We start from the raw sequence: 16051 nt of genomic DNA on the forward strand, positions 1-16051 counted from the left end.
GCCTGGCACTTATTAGAAACTTTTTGCAATTTCGAAACTGTGATATTTAAAACATCCATACATGTGTTGTGGATAGTTAATCCTGTTTTGTCAGACTATAGATTAGAGCTATTCTGTCTTGAACTTTGGGGTCTTCAGCCTTAGAGATCGGGTTTGGAGCTCAGAGTAGAGCTTCCGCTCCGCCGCGTCAAAAGGGGACGCTGCTTCTACTCGTTGAAATGAGCTAATTGAATGAAGCTAAGGCAGTTCAGGCCTCTGAATACCTCCTTGGTATTTGCTCATAGCACATCCTATTCACCTCTTAGAGATTTTCCAACCAGGTCCGACTGGAAAGGGATGCAGAGGAAGACATGGGCTTTTCTGGAGGAAGTGTATCTTTTGGAGAAATAAATGAATAAATATGAATTGACCAGTAAATGGCTAATAATATGGAGAAATGCTAGCTTGTCAGATCAAAGTAGAAAGGATTATATTTCCTAATATTAAAACTACCAAGTTGTCATTGCATCTCCATCATGACGGAGAGATGCACTGACTGAAGCAAGCAGAGCACTAAGAGTAAACTTATTGAATCAATGTATGTCTAAAACCAGTGGAAAATGCCTTGTTTTTGCTGAATTCACAACTTGGCCGTGTCCCAGGAAGTCATTTAAGACTCTAACAAGCCTCTAATATTAGACCCACTTACTTTCACAATTAAAAATGGATGAGAAGCAGACATGCTCGTTGTGTTTTTCTGCTCAGATGATAATCGGCCGGGTCTCGGTGGTTTGACTTATGTCTCGATTCAAAGTGCAGACATCGTAATATACTTAAGATTCCTGTGACAGGGCTGGCTGAGCCTGTGCATCGGAGCCTCTGTGCCGCCGTGGCTGGAGCCACAGACGGGTCAACCTCACAATCCCATCCCTCGCTCGTGCAAGGGCTTTTTTCTTTTTTTTCCACAAGCCTCAAGCTCTGTTCTCTGATTGGCTAAAGCACTTCACACAGACAGTCATTCACCTTGTGCCAAGGACTTGCAAGGCCAGCCACACTCTGCCATGCCAGCTCAGGTGAGGTGAGTATAGGCCATTCATGAGGGATCCTGGCAGGTTCAAGCCTTTCCTTTCAGACAGAGCTTATGTCATTCCTAACGCCATTCACTGCTGGTCATAAACGATAAATTTTGTTGTCTGTGGAAAGCTTTGATGATTGTTCAAATAGCATGGCTGATACAGGGGAACTGCACACACACAGACCCTAGGTTCCTACTTTGGGCTTAAAATATGGCTAAGTGGTTACTTTCCTTTTTTGAGTCCCAATAAATTTGAAAAAATTAAAAAGAATGAAGATGCAGGGTTAGTGGTGTGGTGTTGACCAATTACAAATCATTTATTTAAAAATATAAATTTTAATCTCTCACCTGGCAGTAGCAGTTTTTGCCGATTCCACTTTCTCACGAAGAACACTAAATTACAATAAAATATATATATTTTTTTGCTTTCAGATAAAAAGCTACCTGCCAGTGTTAAAAGTTACAATTAACCTGCATTTTCCTGACTTTTCTTTGCTCCTGCATCACAGTAACATGAGCTTAATCATCACAGATATTAAAATAGACCCGAGGATTTGGTATGAAGGGCACTCAGGGTCCATCCAATTGTTCAAATGTATTGTTAACATGCAGAGCTTGAATGCATGGCACTTGAAATGTATTCGCCTATCCAGTATTCCATCCAAGCAGCCTTTGGTGTATTGCAGTCACGGCTGCGATTTAATCTATTATAAAGCTCAAATTTCTATAGTAAGATAAAATATTTTCAAAAACTAGCCAAAGTTATAGAGCTGTGTCTCTCTCCATTCCTGGAAATCTGCAAACAAAGCAAAATCCTGCAGGTTGTGGGACAAAGGTATCTGTTCAAATTAAAGCCATCTGAAAAGCATTTTCAAATACATTCTTTGCTCTTTTTGTTTGACAAGTTATAGCTTTTTTGCTCAACTTGAAATGTTTTCTACAGGATCATTTCAAAATAAGAAACAGCTGGGTCCAAGCTAACATTTGAGACGAGAAAAGCTCTGATCTAGGGTTGCTTTTCTTGCAACCCTAGATTGCAAGAAATTGTTAAATTGATTTATTGGGAAAATGGAAGAGCCTTAAGCAACTATTCCAGTGTAATTAGTTATTAATTATTCACTACCCACACCTTTAATAACTTCGACTGTCTATAGAAACTTACATTAGCATTTTGCACAATTACCAGAGAAAGTATGGGCCTCTGTGTTGGCCAATCACAGATCAGGTCTAGTCAAGCGTAAAATTGTTCAATTTCGATACATGGCTAATATCTTCGTGCATCTCTTAAAAAAACAAGCAAAAAAGTAAACAATAAATAAATAAAAAACTCAGACAGAAAGTCATCCAAATTCACAAACGCATATTGCTGAGAAAAGCAGAATACCTTTCAGATTAAGGTTAAAGGGAGTTTATGAATAGGTTGGAGCTTTTAATGGCCTAATATGGGGTATGAGTCAAAAGACAGAATTAGCTTCATGACATGTCAGCAAGTTTTGTAAAGACCTGCTCATTAAATGTTCATTCCACTCAGGTGTGCTGGAGCGGGGATTCATCCAAAAGTTGCTGCAGACCTCTGGTGGTATCATGATGAAGCATCACCAGTGTCAGGACAAGAAAGAAAAACAATCTTACTTACTTAAACTGAAATGTTATGCTTTGAAAAGTATGTGACAATTAAAACAATCAAAACATTAAAACTGGTGCTCAGTGAAAAACGTTACAATATTTTCTGATAGAGATGATCGTCTATCTTGCGCGTCCAGAGATGGACGAGTTGGCGATGTCCACATACCCCACATTCTGTTCCCCAATAGCTTTATGTCTTATGTCCTTATTTAGATCTTTGGGGAAAAAAATGGCAGCTGGAGACAGATGTTGCTTGTTATCCAGCTTCTTCCATCCTGTCACGCTCTGGCAGGGTGATGGGTCTCTGTTCTGCTGGACTGCTGCAGGATTGGGCCTTTAAGCAACACTTAAGCAGATGCTTTTCTTTTATTGTGGAATGCAGCCTCTGTAGCTGAGCCCAAGCTGAGTGTTGAGTTTTTTGTTGTTGTTTTCTTTACATGACAGGACCCCTGCCTCTTCCCTCTCTGCAGGGTTCGGGTGATTAGGGAGCTGATCCATTGGCATGGTCTCAGTGCATTAGTTAGAACAATATGTTTGTCGTCAGAGCTAAGCAATAAGTAATCTTGCATAACGCTAATACCAAGTCTGGGTGTGGAGCTGAAGTAGCAACAACAGTTTTGGGTGTGCTAATTGAAGGGCTTTGAGGATGCCCGTTCAGTGCACTGCTTGATTCATAGACCAGATTAAAAATTTACTTTAGATTTGCTCTCTTCTCTCTTAATGCTTTGCAAATATGCACTTGTTAGCTTCATAACCCGTAATTGCGAAACCAGGTTTAGGGGAAAATCTCTAAAAAGGTCATGCTGAATTATTCATCCCTGCAGACGACCTCAGATAGTGTGCGACAAATGATTGGCAGGCTGATGAATCGTTGGAGGGAGTTCGACCGGCAGCGGAGTGTATCAGTAATCGGCAGCGGCGGTGACAATGAGCTGGGGAATCCAATCTGCTAATGGGCTTGATGGAGTGTGAAGTGTTAAAGGTGAGGCAGTCTCTTGCTGTGCGCCCTTTTAACTGAAGCCGCTCTTTATTTTGTCAGATGGAAGCTGCCGTGTGGTGACAGTAGCTCCAGCTGTGGTTGCTGAGGCGTTGGGCTTTATTAGAGAATAATTACTTCACTCTCCAGCTGATGTCTGTGACTTTGCTGGAGCCATTCTCTTCTAATTATACCACAGCTACCTTTTAAAAATGAGCTGTGTGGTTACACAGATTTTCTTTCTTTTTTTTTTTTTGTTTTGCTCTCCTGCCTCGAGCTCAAATTGTGGTGTTAGGAATTGTCAAGGTAAGCATTCTTTGCAGAAATAACAGCTGGTGTTGTTTTTACAGAGGAGAGAGGTACCGGCTTAACACGACAGCAGCCCTGCATGAAACAATTCATCATATCCAAGTTAGAGTTGCGTTGCTTCTGAGAAAGTTTGACTCGAGAAAGTTATGCTTTGCAAGTTTTGTTGCGTGAAAAGTTCACAAAATCTTCAGGTAAATGGCAAACAAAGACCTCCTGGTGAACCTCTTAAGACCAAATGAGTGATACTCACCCTGTCATCACATGGTAATCACCCAAACGCAATACGATGTCGGCCTCTGTAGGAATTCAAATCGCTGCGTTTGTTTCCAAACATGAGCCGTGAAAGGCGGCGCCATTGCATTGTGATGCATTTAGGGTTTCCGTCGGTTCTGGGAAAAGGCCGTCCAACTGTCCTCCCCACCCCGGGGCCCCATAAGCTCTGCCTCCCAATGGAGCTGCTCTTCCAAATATAGGCCGATATTTAGTGTCTATAGCAGCTTAGTATTGATGTTGGTGCAGGTTTCCGCAGCAGATGTCCCAGTGCGTGATTCCCCTGATAGAGATTTATGGGAACGGTCCTGGAGCGTCTGACGGCCCGGAGGTCAAGGAAAGGGCGTTACACAAATCAATGGGATTAATATGATTGAGTTCTGATGGGTAATCCTTCTGGCTGTGGTGAAGCCGACAGAGATGAGCGGGATTATGGTGGTTTAGATGAACAAAAATAAAATAAATAAAAACACTGGTGGACTTTGGTTTTGCGTAATCTAAATTCCCTTCTCTAAAGAAGAACTTCCACCCTTCTGCTGTTTTTCTAATTACAGTGTACACATATTATCATTTTCATACCCGCAGCTGGTGACATCTACGTGATGAATAATGTTTGGAAAGGGATCCAGCTCTGCACTCTCCTGTGATCACTTGCCATCTGCCACATTAGCTTGGCTATAATCTACGGTGCGACACAGCAGTGTCATTGTGTTTGCGCTTCACGTTATTACACGGCCCCTGTATCTAGTTTATCGCATTTCTCCACAGCCTGGCCTCAATCCCAGCACTGCACCGAGAACAAAAAGATTCCTGAAACCGTGTGTCTGTGGATAATTAAAGCCAGGAGACAAGGGGATTAATTCATAATCCCTGTGAGTTTTTTTTTTTTCCGTAGACCTGCAGCGCTGTCTCTACGACGACCACTGCACCCGGGGGGAAATGGGCCCTCGGTGTTAACCGGGCTGTACATTATCACTCTTTACTGTTTAAGTTTGCACTCATTTCAGTCTCTTCATCACTGGTAGAACCATTCACCTTACGGAGAACGCTTGTGCTTTATTTGGACAGAGCTTGCAAAAGTATTCTATATATGTCCCTTTTATATATATATCCCTTCAATTTCACATCTCATTCTGTTATATTACTGTATTTTATATGGGGGGGAGGGGTTCATGTGTTAAACCAACACAAAGGGCCACATAATTGTGAAGGGGAAGTAGTGCATTAATCAAATAAAGAGCCAATGGTGCTAAGGTTGCTGTTGAGGAGCTGCTGAAAGTTAAAATCTAAAGTCTCGTTTGATGTTTGCCACGAGCCAGTAGGAGATTTTAAAGTGCTTTTAGTCGAGCTAAGTTTTCTCATCCTGCATCTCATATTTGTAATACAATTCTGAATAACTTCAGTTCTTTTGAAAATTAAAATATGACGACCTAGAAGCCAGAGATGTCATCATAACTACATTAAAGATGTACTTTTACATTTTCTAAGCAGCATCTGATTGTTTTTATTTTTGTTTTGGACATCAGAGTGCCAGGGTGATGAGAGATGGAAAATTCACCAATTGGCTTCAATGTCACACATAGGCTACTCGTAATAAATATATCATCCAATTTTTTTAAAAGCAGACTGGACTGAGCCAAGTAGGCGACAGAGCTAACATGGTCAGTTCAGACGAGGTCAAACGTAAACTTGTTAGGCTTCACTCAAAATGCTACATGCGGCAGAAGCAAACACACCAAACACGCCTTCAGTAGAGTGACACATGGTGGTGGTGGCAGCATCAATCTGTGGGGATGTTTTTCTTCAGCTGAGACAGAAAAGTTGGTAATTGTTGATGGGAAGATGGATGAAGCTGAAGTTCTGTGAGAAAAGCTGAGTGGCTCAGTCAAAGTCCAGACCTAAATCCAACTGGGAATCTGTTGCAAGACTTGAAGATTGCTGTTCACAGATGCTCTCCTTCCAGTCTGACTGAGCTTTCCCAAAGAAATGACAAATAGTTCTGGCTCTGAGTGTGCAAAGCTGGTAGCAAATACTTAGATATAAATGCTATTGAATAATTAATCTATTGAATAATGTGTGATAACACAATCTCTTGGGGGGAGTAGGGGAACACATATGGTTCCTTATTTAATCACTTCATTGAATACTGTTCAACATTTCAGAGATTTCTTCTCTACACGTGCAGCTCCGGTACTCTGTTCATTTCAGCTTTTCTTGGAATCAAAGGACTTTAAGATAAAAAAGAAAATTTTATTCTGCAGGGACCCCATCCATCCTTTGTAGAATAACATCTGGTCGCTTCTCCATGTGATTTTTTTTTTTTTTTTTTTTGAAGATTGCTCTATGAGCGCTGGCTGCCTGCAGTCAGGTTTGTGTCTCAGATTTGGTCATTTACTGTTCTTTGAACCACTTTACCTCTGGAATTCAGACCCGTCCTCCATACATGCCCCCTCTTGCGCCTTTTCTTATTGCTGTCATTAACCTCTTATCCTTTCGTTATGTGCTACGTCCTCTGTAGCTTGCAGGGTGGCTGGAAGTTGTTTGCATTGAACAAAGTTGATTCCAGAAAGTTTTCATCACACTTCTTCGGTTTAAAGGGACTTCAGCCAGATTTTTCTCTCCATTTCATTCTTCCTCTCTCGACGTGGACCATCTGTGTCTCCATGTGCAGATAGTCGAGCACAATTTGGTTTGCAAATGCATGGATTCTAAGGCATTAATCAATCAGCCGGGGTTTGGAATTTTCCAATTTTCCTAAAATTGGTTGATTGATGAGCGGTAGGTCTGGATTTTTATTTTAGTTTCCGTCTGTTCATTAAGTATATCAAAACTCCTACAATTTTCAGTCAGTAAATCCCACAACCAACTGTATTCTAATGTAAAATAAAAGAAAAGGTTGGGGACAAATTCTCTGATATTTAAATGGGGATGATTCTGTAATTGATTCATTTTCAGTTTGATTCAGGACTCCTCTACTTAGAAGAGGTATAGCATCTAAACTACGAAGTAGGATATTAAATAAAACTTCATTGAAGTATCTCTACTAAAACTTAACCAAATACAATAAATTGTCCACATGTGTGTGTTTGGCAGTGGAGAAAGCTTGTGCAAGGGCGACATTATGATTAGGACAACTACCAAAGAGCACCTCATTAACCCAAATTTAATTGCACCCCTGGGTTTTTCTGGCTTTCCACCAAACTGACTGACCAAACAGGCATGCAGAGACCTGTCATTTTCCACTTTGCTGCACATCTGCCTTTCCTATTCAGAACCGTGCTGTGGGCAGAGGGGATGTGTCTCTTTCCACTAATTTCTTCTCTACTAGATGTCCTCTACTTTTCAGAAATGAATCGTCTGCCCTCGCCCTTCCTCCCCTTTCCACGTTCCTAGAGAAAACTCCCCCACCTTCTCAAACCAAACTCCTGCATACAAACTGAGCCATAAATCCTGAAAACACGCTGCTGTTAAAAGCCTGTAAACTTGAGCACCCCGTCTCTGTGGCGAAGGCTTCAGCAAAGGAGCGCTTAGTAGGAAATCTAATAGCTCACATTCCTCATAAAGTGGGACTGTTTGGTTATTTTCCACCTCCTTGGCCTAATTAAAGAGCTGCTACTCGTTCAAGGTGCCCCATATCCTTCCAAGGAGGCAATGTCAGCATGTCATTGTTTCACATAGTGCCGAGAAAATTTATTTCCCCACTTACAGATTTTCTTGGGGTTGTTTCTCTTCAGATAATCAAACCTCCTTTTGTTAAATCTTGATCTTACTGTAATGAACCACTTTACTGTGCAGTTTCGCTAGCACTGTAAATCAAATCTGATCATTAAATCATTAACTCAAATCTGTTGAATCATCAAGTCACTTATCCTTGAAGCATGAACTAGGACAAAAGAACACACTTCTTGTGGAATTTCAAGAAAAATTTGTTTTAAAGAAATTCAAGAACTATAAGGAACAAATACATCAGCATGTGTCGGTCTGCTAAACGTCACCAAGCCTTTTCTGTAGCTTTTTGACTCCTGAAAACTATTATCAAGAAGCCGTAGAACAGTGGAGAACCTTCCTAGGGGTGTCGACTGACCAAAATTACCCCAAGAACACAATGACTGTTTATTTAGGAAGAACCCAGAACCTCATCTGAAACCGTCCAGGCCTCGCTTGCCTCAGAAACCATGAAAAAGTCCAGCCATTAGTTTGTCACCTTAAGCTCAAGTATGCTTATTCAGCAGGATGACGATCGAAGGACCGTCATGGCTCCGAAGCCATCCATCTCTGGATGGCTCATTAACAGAACAAAAAACACCTCAAAATAAAGGTTTTATATTGGCCTAGTCAAAGTCTGGATTTAAATCCAACAGAAGTGCTGCATCATCACTTAAACAACTTGTTTGCGCTCAAAAACATTCTAATGTGGCTTAATGTAAACAATTCTGCAAAGAGTAGACCAAAAGGTATCTTATCTAGATCTCTCAAACACACTACAAGGGTGTCACAACCAGTAGGGGGAGATTACTTTCTCACACACAGAGAGATTGCTTTCATTAGATTTTTTTTTCCTGAAATGTAAAATTGGTTGCTATTTGCTTTTGGGTTTACTCAGGTTGTCTCCGTCTGATTTTTAATATTTGCTTGATCATCTGAAACATTTAGGTATGTCCAAAATGTCTGACTGTACCTGATTCTGATGCTTCTTCTTCACCAAGCTAAGGTGTTTGAAGATATAATGTTAATTGTTTGCTGGTTAACATCTAAGCTGAGTTTCAGCACCAGTGTTGCAGAAAGCAATGCAATTCACATGGCGTGTAAAATGTTGCTCTCTTTTCTTCCTGTAGCTGAACCGAGATACGGCTGCCCTGGAAACCAAAGCAACACACTGCTGACCCACAGCTCTAATTTTATTTCTCTGCAAGGAAAGCGTAAACAGAACTGAGTCAAATAAAGAAAAGTGTATATTCGCATCTGTGTGCCTTGACTGCGTGCAGCCTGCTCGATCTGAAGTGACTGAGTGATGCCTCGCTCTGTTTTAACCCCGATTCTGTTTGTCTGTTTCAGCTGCCTTTCTGGGAGACATTGCTTTGGATGAAGAGGACTTGAAATCTTTTAAGGTGGACCGAATCATCGATTTGGCTCAGAGAACCGTCCAGACCATAAATCACACAGATGCAGGTAATGACAGTAAGAACCCACTGGACTAAAGAGACAAAATGGCAACAATGTTTGGGATCATTGCTCTAAATCAAATTGTGTGAAATAACCATAATTGCTACACTGCTGGTTTCTGCCTGTGGCATTGTGTTGTCTGAGGACATCCTGCTGCATCTGTCAAGCCACTCAGATCCTCTCCACCCTGCAGCTATGTGTGTGTGTGTGCCAGGTTTTTATATCCTTATGGGAACCTATTTCTGTCTACAATGTGGGGTTATGTGGATCATTGCTCCTGGTGGGGACATTCTCTTGGTCCCCATGATGGAAATTGTTGTTTTTGGGTTGGTGGTTAGGTCTGTGATGGTTAGGTTTAGGGTGATGGTTAAGGATAGGATTATGGTAAGGGTTAGGCTGTAGAAATTAATGGAAGTCAATGTGAAGTCCCCACAAGTGATGAAAACACGACTGTGTGTGTTTTAAGCCCTCTTTAAATGTGCCTAAAGACGGGTTATCGGCACACATTGCTACACCTCTAAGATGAAGTTTAAGAGTAATTGCAGGGCTTTGTGGAGCTGAATAAAAAATAACAGCTGTGAGTCAAAGCAGACCAGAGGCTTTGCTGCTCTGTACGATCCAGGCGAACAGGAACCAACAAGTGTGTCCAAGTCGGCGTCTGTGTTTGAACAGGGCTAGTTTGTTGTTCTTTTGATTTTGCTAAAAGGCATGTAGAGCGAGAGGGACTCGTTGAAAGATTAAGAATATATTGCAACATCTTAAAATATTACCTTGAGGGTTGATTTGTGGCGTGAACGGGAATCCCTCAGTCACAGAACTGGAGCAGAGACAGACTGTCCGTACGCAAGAGAGCTGGTTAGTCACAGCACATTTCATTTTTATGTAGTGAAAAGCTACTCTAATTTTCAGAATGAGCATCTATCAGCTGCAGTTTTCCATTAAAATACATCAAAATGTGGGAGCAGCATTTCGTAACAGTAATGTTTCGTGGCTTGCTGTTAGCATTAGTCATTTTACTGTCTACAGTACTAATGCCCCTAGAACGTCTCCGTATTTTAAAGTGGAATGTCATGCAACAGACCAACATACACTACTGCATCACTGTGTTCAGGTTACTTATTAATGCAGGAAGTGTGATGTGCATTTGAGTTTAAATAAAATCCAGGGTTGTCCATCTAAACTGTACAGAAGGGAATTGGAGCCACTTTAAACTCAGAATGATGGTTATAGTCTCGGAGTTTTCTGATATCAAAAATCAAAATTCTGAGGAAAAAAAAAGTCAGAAAACTTTTTTTTTTTCTAGTGGCCCTAATTTTCTGTATAATTGACAGACTAAGAAAGCCCACCATGTGTTGACATTTTAAAATGTATGTGGATGTAATGTAGCAGGATGTAAACAAGTTCAAGCAGCCTGATTTAAGACAGTAAGTGAAATTTGGAGAACAATTTCCTGTGTTTTTGACACTAAATGCATAAAGGACATGATATGTACGAAATAGATTTCACGCTTCATCAGTTGCATATAATAATAGTATTAATAACAATAATAAAAAAACGGCTATTACAATTGGTTTTTGTCCATGCTTTGTCTCTGCATGTTTTATCAGTGAACTGAGATGATTTGCCTGTTAACATTTTTCCACAACGTGTGCACAAGTGAACGTGCTAATTGTTCTCACCAGGCGGCCAGCATGGATTTCTGCAGACTGAGCTGCAGCAGAATAGATTTGTCCTTTACAGATTGTATAAAGGACAAATCAAATTGAAAGGAAATCAGGAGTTTCATAGTGCTTCTAAAGCTGCTGCTACAAATGAACAATCTCATAAGGGATGACCCAGCCCTTTGTGAAGATTTAAGTCAACAGTGACAGTTTTGATTTTGTGGTGGATGAGAAAAAAAAAGAGACAAAGGGGCGTTTGTCTCGTTAAAATGATCCCTTTTTATCAACAACTCTAGGATGGGAAGAAATACTGTAATTGGCTTTCTCAGCAGTTTTTCAGTCTTGCTCATCAGACTCCCATCAGTTTCCCCTCCTACACAGAATACTGCATTTTTTTTATTATTTCTTCTGTTTCAACAATGTGTTGTTTTCTCATGAGGTTATTCAGAGTCAATTTTTAAAAGATTTTTTAGGACTAAAAAAACAAACATAATCACACATTCTCTTCAATCCATTACGCTGGGATTTTATGACAAACACAAAATAATGCGTAATTGTGAAATGTAACAGAAATGACTCAAGGTTTTTTAAATTTTTCTTTCTAATAAATATAAGGTATTGGTTTCTGCTACAATAAAATATTTTGGAGTATGTCTCTACTAGATTAGGTCATTCACAAACTGGAAATTGTTCCCTTTTTCTTTGCAGACCTGTTAGCTCTTAGGTCTGGAATTTGACTAGGCCAGTGCCATTAATGTGCTTGGACCTAATCTATTCCATCATATCCCTGGCTTATTTTAATTCAACCAAGAAGTTTGTTTCTGAAAATAAATCTCTGCACTTGATGCTCTATACAACAATGCAAAAGAAACATTACTTTGAAAAAGAAAGTGTCTTGTTGTTTGTTTTGCATTTTTATATACATAAAAAAATCACCTTGAAAGATTGTGTAAGTTGATTATTTTTTATTTTTCACAATTGCAGGACAATTTAAAAAAAATTTTTTGGTGATGTTTTGAAAATGTTAGTTTTGAGATTGGGAGGCCTCTTTTCCATTACCCTAATCTTTAGCACAGTTTCCCTGAGACTCAAGTGAAGTGGGTCACATCAGAACATTAACATTACTTCCAATCAGACGAAACATGTAGTCAATAATAAATTATTACTTTAAGCTTAGTTATGCAATTGAGTTTCCCATCCATCCTCATGATGCCGGAGAAGAAAAGGTGAAACTGCCTCAAGCTAGGTATGCTAACCTTAGTGGATGCTATTAAAAAAAACTTGAGGCTGAAATTGCTGCCAAAGTTGGATCAAAGTATAACGCTGTGAATACTTATGTAAATTAGATTTTTTTTTTTTTTTTTTTGCTTTTCTGTTTTTATTAAATTTGCAAAAGATGCAATAAAAAATGTCCACATTGTCATAATGAGGTATTTTACACAATTTGGTTTAAGGCTGCAACATAACAAAATTTGGAAAATGTGAAGCGCTGTGAATATTTTCTGGATAGACCTTATACACAGATCGAATCAGAAAAGAAATGTTTCTTTTGTTAATCTTCATTTTTAGGTTGGGGCTCGGTCTCCATGGTAACGTTCGTCTCTGGTTGAGTGACATTAAAATAGTGAAATTAATTTGCCTTCTCTCATATTAACATAAAGAAGGGTGCGTGCGAAGGGAGGAACAGTGCTGTTTGAAGAACATGCCTCTTTAATTAAGGAAAAGTCAGAATTTAAAATGAAAACTAATTACGCAGCTTGAAAGCGTCAAGGATTCAAAGAGTCTCTTTGAATAAATGCTCAATAAACTTTCACTATTGTCTCTATGGAAAGTGTTGGTTAGTTTTTGCTGGTTCAATTAATCGAAGGATTGTTTTGTTGTCTTGTTTTGTTTAAATCCACAGATTCAGTCAGTAGCAGTGATCCAAACAGAGAGGCTGCACAGCGCAGGAAAAGGGCTGCCACCTCCAGACCTGAGCGCGTTTGGCCTGAGGGGGTCATCCCCTATGTCATCAGTGGCAACTTCAGTGGTAGGCAACAACAACTGACTTATAGTGATCATTTGTAATGCTTAAGAGGTAAATTAAATCATGTTTCAGTTATTTATTTATTTATTTTTTGCCATATGATTTATCAGTAGCTATTGTAAACAAAAAGGAGAAATGTGTGGCTTATGTTAAAGGCTTTGACCTGCTCATAAAGATATTGTCAAATTCGTATTTCTGTTTAAGAATTTATAAAAAAAAGTTCTAATATTGAAGTGTTTAGTATGGTTAGTGCTGCTAGGAGAACAAAAAGAACACAATCTGAGTGTGTATTTTAAAAAGACTAAACATTTCAACAGAGGTTGAAACATAAAGTGATTAGACAGAGCACTCTTTTTTTAACCTTCCTGTTATCGACTGAAAGTCTTGCTCTCTCCCTCTGGTTTCTTAAAGCCTTTGAGCGTCTTCTGACTTCACTTAAACATCTCATTGATGCTAAAAGGTAGATACTTTTGAGTCTTCAGTGAGTAGCGGCATCCACACTGAAGAGTGCTTACCGATATTGGTCAACAATTTCCTAGTTGGAAACAGTCTTTGTTCGTTCAGCTGTGCTTTCTCACCCCCTCTGTGGTCCTTTTCAGGCAGCCAGCGAGCTATTTTCCGCCAAGCCATGCGGCACTGGGAGAAGCACACCTGCGTGACCTTTATAGAGAGGACCCAGGAGGAGAGCTATATTGTCTTCACTTACCGTCCATGCGGGTGAGTCAGTGGGGTTTTCAGCTTGCTCATGTAGGAACTTAACAATGCTCATGCTACAAGCATTCGGTATGCACAGCTAATTATTTTTGCGGGCGAGTACTCCTCCTTGTCTCCTGCTCAGCAGCCTCGTCGCTTCCCTCTGTCTGCAGTCTCTCTGCAGTCGGGGAGGTGCTGTTTAGCCCACTGACAGCTCTGAAAGTGACAGTCCTTTCAGTGAGCAGGAATTTCCGGTGCCTCTTCAATGAACTTCAGGACTTGCTGAGTGTCTCTGTGTCATTCATGGCGTACAGGACGGAGCAGAAGGAGGACATGTCCTGTCAGCGTTTTTTCTTTTCTCAGGGGAGGTGCTCATTGTGTTGTTGCTATGCGACTGCTGTCGATCTGTTTAGACACGCAAGGGTTTTTTCTTTTTTTTTTGGTTTCCTGATGATTATTTTCTCATTAAATCTTTTAAAACATACCATATTTTTAGCAAAAGAGGCCTTGGGCAACCTCAACCCACAAGCCATTACGCCATTCGCCTCTTTGGACTGATTTTTATCATTCAACATCAACAGTCCAAATAAGAGCAGATGCAGCTCCTGAAACTGAACTTCACCAGCTGACTGCGAGTTGCCATTTTTAGCCTGTTAGCTGGCCTTTCAAGCAACAAGGATGACATTATCCGCAGGCAGCGGCGGTTAGCAGTGGGAAAGCTCGACTCTGCTGCATATTCAGCAGGCCCCCATCTGTCCTGTGCAAAGTTCAAGGCGTGTCTCAAGAGAGCCCGGGCTGGCTTGCAGTAATTAGAGAGCGGCTGTCTGGCCCTCTGAGCCACGATATGTGTGCCTGTCCTGCAGACTCCCACAGTGAACCTTTCATGTCACGGTGAGGTGGAGAGCCGCAGGCAGCCAGGTTCTGGTGCCACGCTCAATTTTTATTTTTTTTATTTCTCAGGCAGATGAATGAGTGTCGCACCTGTGTGCATGCACGATGGGTCACCTTACCTGGAGGTTGTTGAGCTGTTCCTAATCAACTTTCATTGGAGTCATTACAGAGTAAATGTCTTGTGTTATCCTTCATTTCTTCATACTTTGCTTCTAAGCACCCAGACTGCCTGGTAATCTTCTAAATTGGGCCTGAGCAGTAATTCTTCAGACTTTCTGGACCTTTTGGATCCAGAATTGAAATTTCCTCTCTACTAAATATTCCACAGTCAACTATTAGTGGTATTGTAGCAAAATGTAAGACAGCAACTCAACCATGAAGTGGAAAGTCCTGTAAAATCACAGGGCTTGCGGATGCCTGCGGACAGCAACTTTCTGGTGACTTTAAAGCTGCAGACAGCAGAACTTCTATTGGTTTTAAGATTAGCCCCAGAACCATCTTCATAGAGAGCTTCATATAATGAGAGCAGCTGCATCTGAGCCTTATATTGGCTAATGCAACACAGAGCACTGGATGCAGTGGCACATTTTGATAAATTTTATGCACCTGACTTTGTGGGAACAATTTGAGGTTGACCTCTTCCTGCTCCAACATGATTGCAAGGTCCATAAAGTAATAGAAGAATGGGTTCGGTATGGAGGAACTTGACTGAGCCTTGACCTCCATAGAATACCTTTGGGATGAATTGGATTGGAAACTGGCGATCTTGTCCAACATCAGTGTCGGACCTCAGAAATGAAATGGGCCTCAGGAACAATGGTACGACATTAAGAAAAGCTCACTCGGAAATGTCATAAACAGCTTTCCCAGAGGAGTCGAAACATGAAACTGATGTGCATTTGCTTCAAGGCGTTTTACAGTGACGGTTTCTTATTTTCCCATACCTGCTTGGAAAGAAAGTATGTACACGTTCATCCATTTGCACAGTGATGAACAGAAGTAACAAACGCCTGAGCTGTTAGAGACACAATCCTTTTGTTTCTCCTGGTATCCATTCAACTCGTTAATAATTATTTTATCCCTGAAGCATAGAGTTCTGGTATTTTAATGTTTGTCTTGGCTTGTGTGTGTATGTGATGATTCATAGATGCTGCTCCTACGTGGGTCGCCGAGGAGGAGGCCCCCAGGCCATATCCATTGGTAAAAACTGTGACAAATTTGGCATTGTGGTGCACGAGCTGGGACACGTCATCGGCTTCTGGCACGAACACACGCGGCCTGATAGAGACGAACACGTCAGCATCATCAGGGACAACATCCAGCCAGGTAGAGGAGCACGGACCTCGCCTAGGAATGTTCCCACAGTCTCTCACAAAATCCCC

The 16051-nt window shown here is 40.8% G+C and overlaps 1 protein-coding gene across 1 annotated transcript in view; it reads left to right on the plus strand.

Moving 5' to 3' along the window:
* The window catches only part of bmp1a (bone morphogenetic protein 1a), a 39051-nt gene that overhangs the window by 3132 nt on the left and 19868 nt on the right, over positions 1-16051 (plus strand). Inside the window, exons 2-5 of the mRNA XM_008419015.3 lie at positions 9291-9404; positions 12963-13088; positions 13685-13802; positions 15817-15995. Coding sequence (XP_008417237.1) covers positions 9291-9404; positions 12963-13088; positions 13685-13802; positions 15817-15995 — 537 coding nt within the window. The remainder of the gene's footprint in view (positions 1-9290; positions 9405-12962; positions 13089-13684; positions 13803-15816; positions 15996-16051) is intronic.

This window comes from Poecilia reticulata, chromosome 9, assembly GCF_904066995.2.
Source record: "Poecilia reticulata chromosome 9, P_reticulata-male-v2, whole genome shotgun sequence".
NCBI lineage: Eukaryota > Metazoa > Chordata > Actinopteri > Cyprinodontiformes > Poeciliidae > Poecilia > Poecilia reticulata.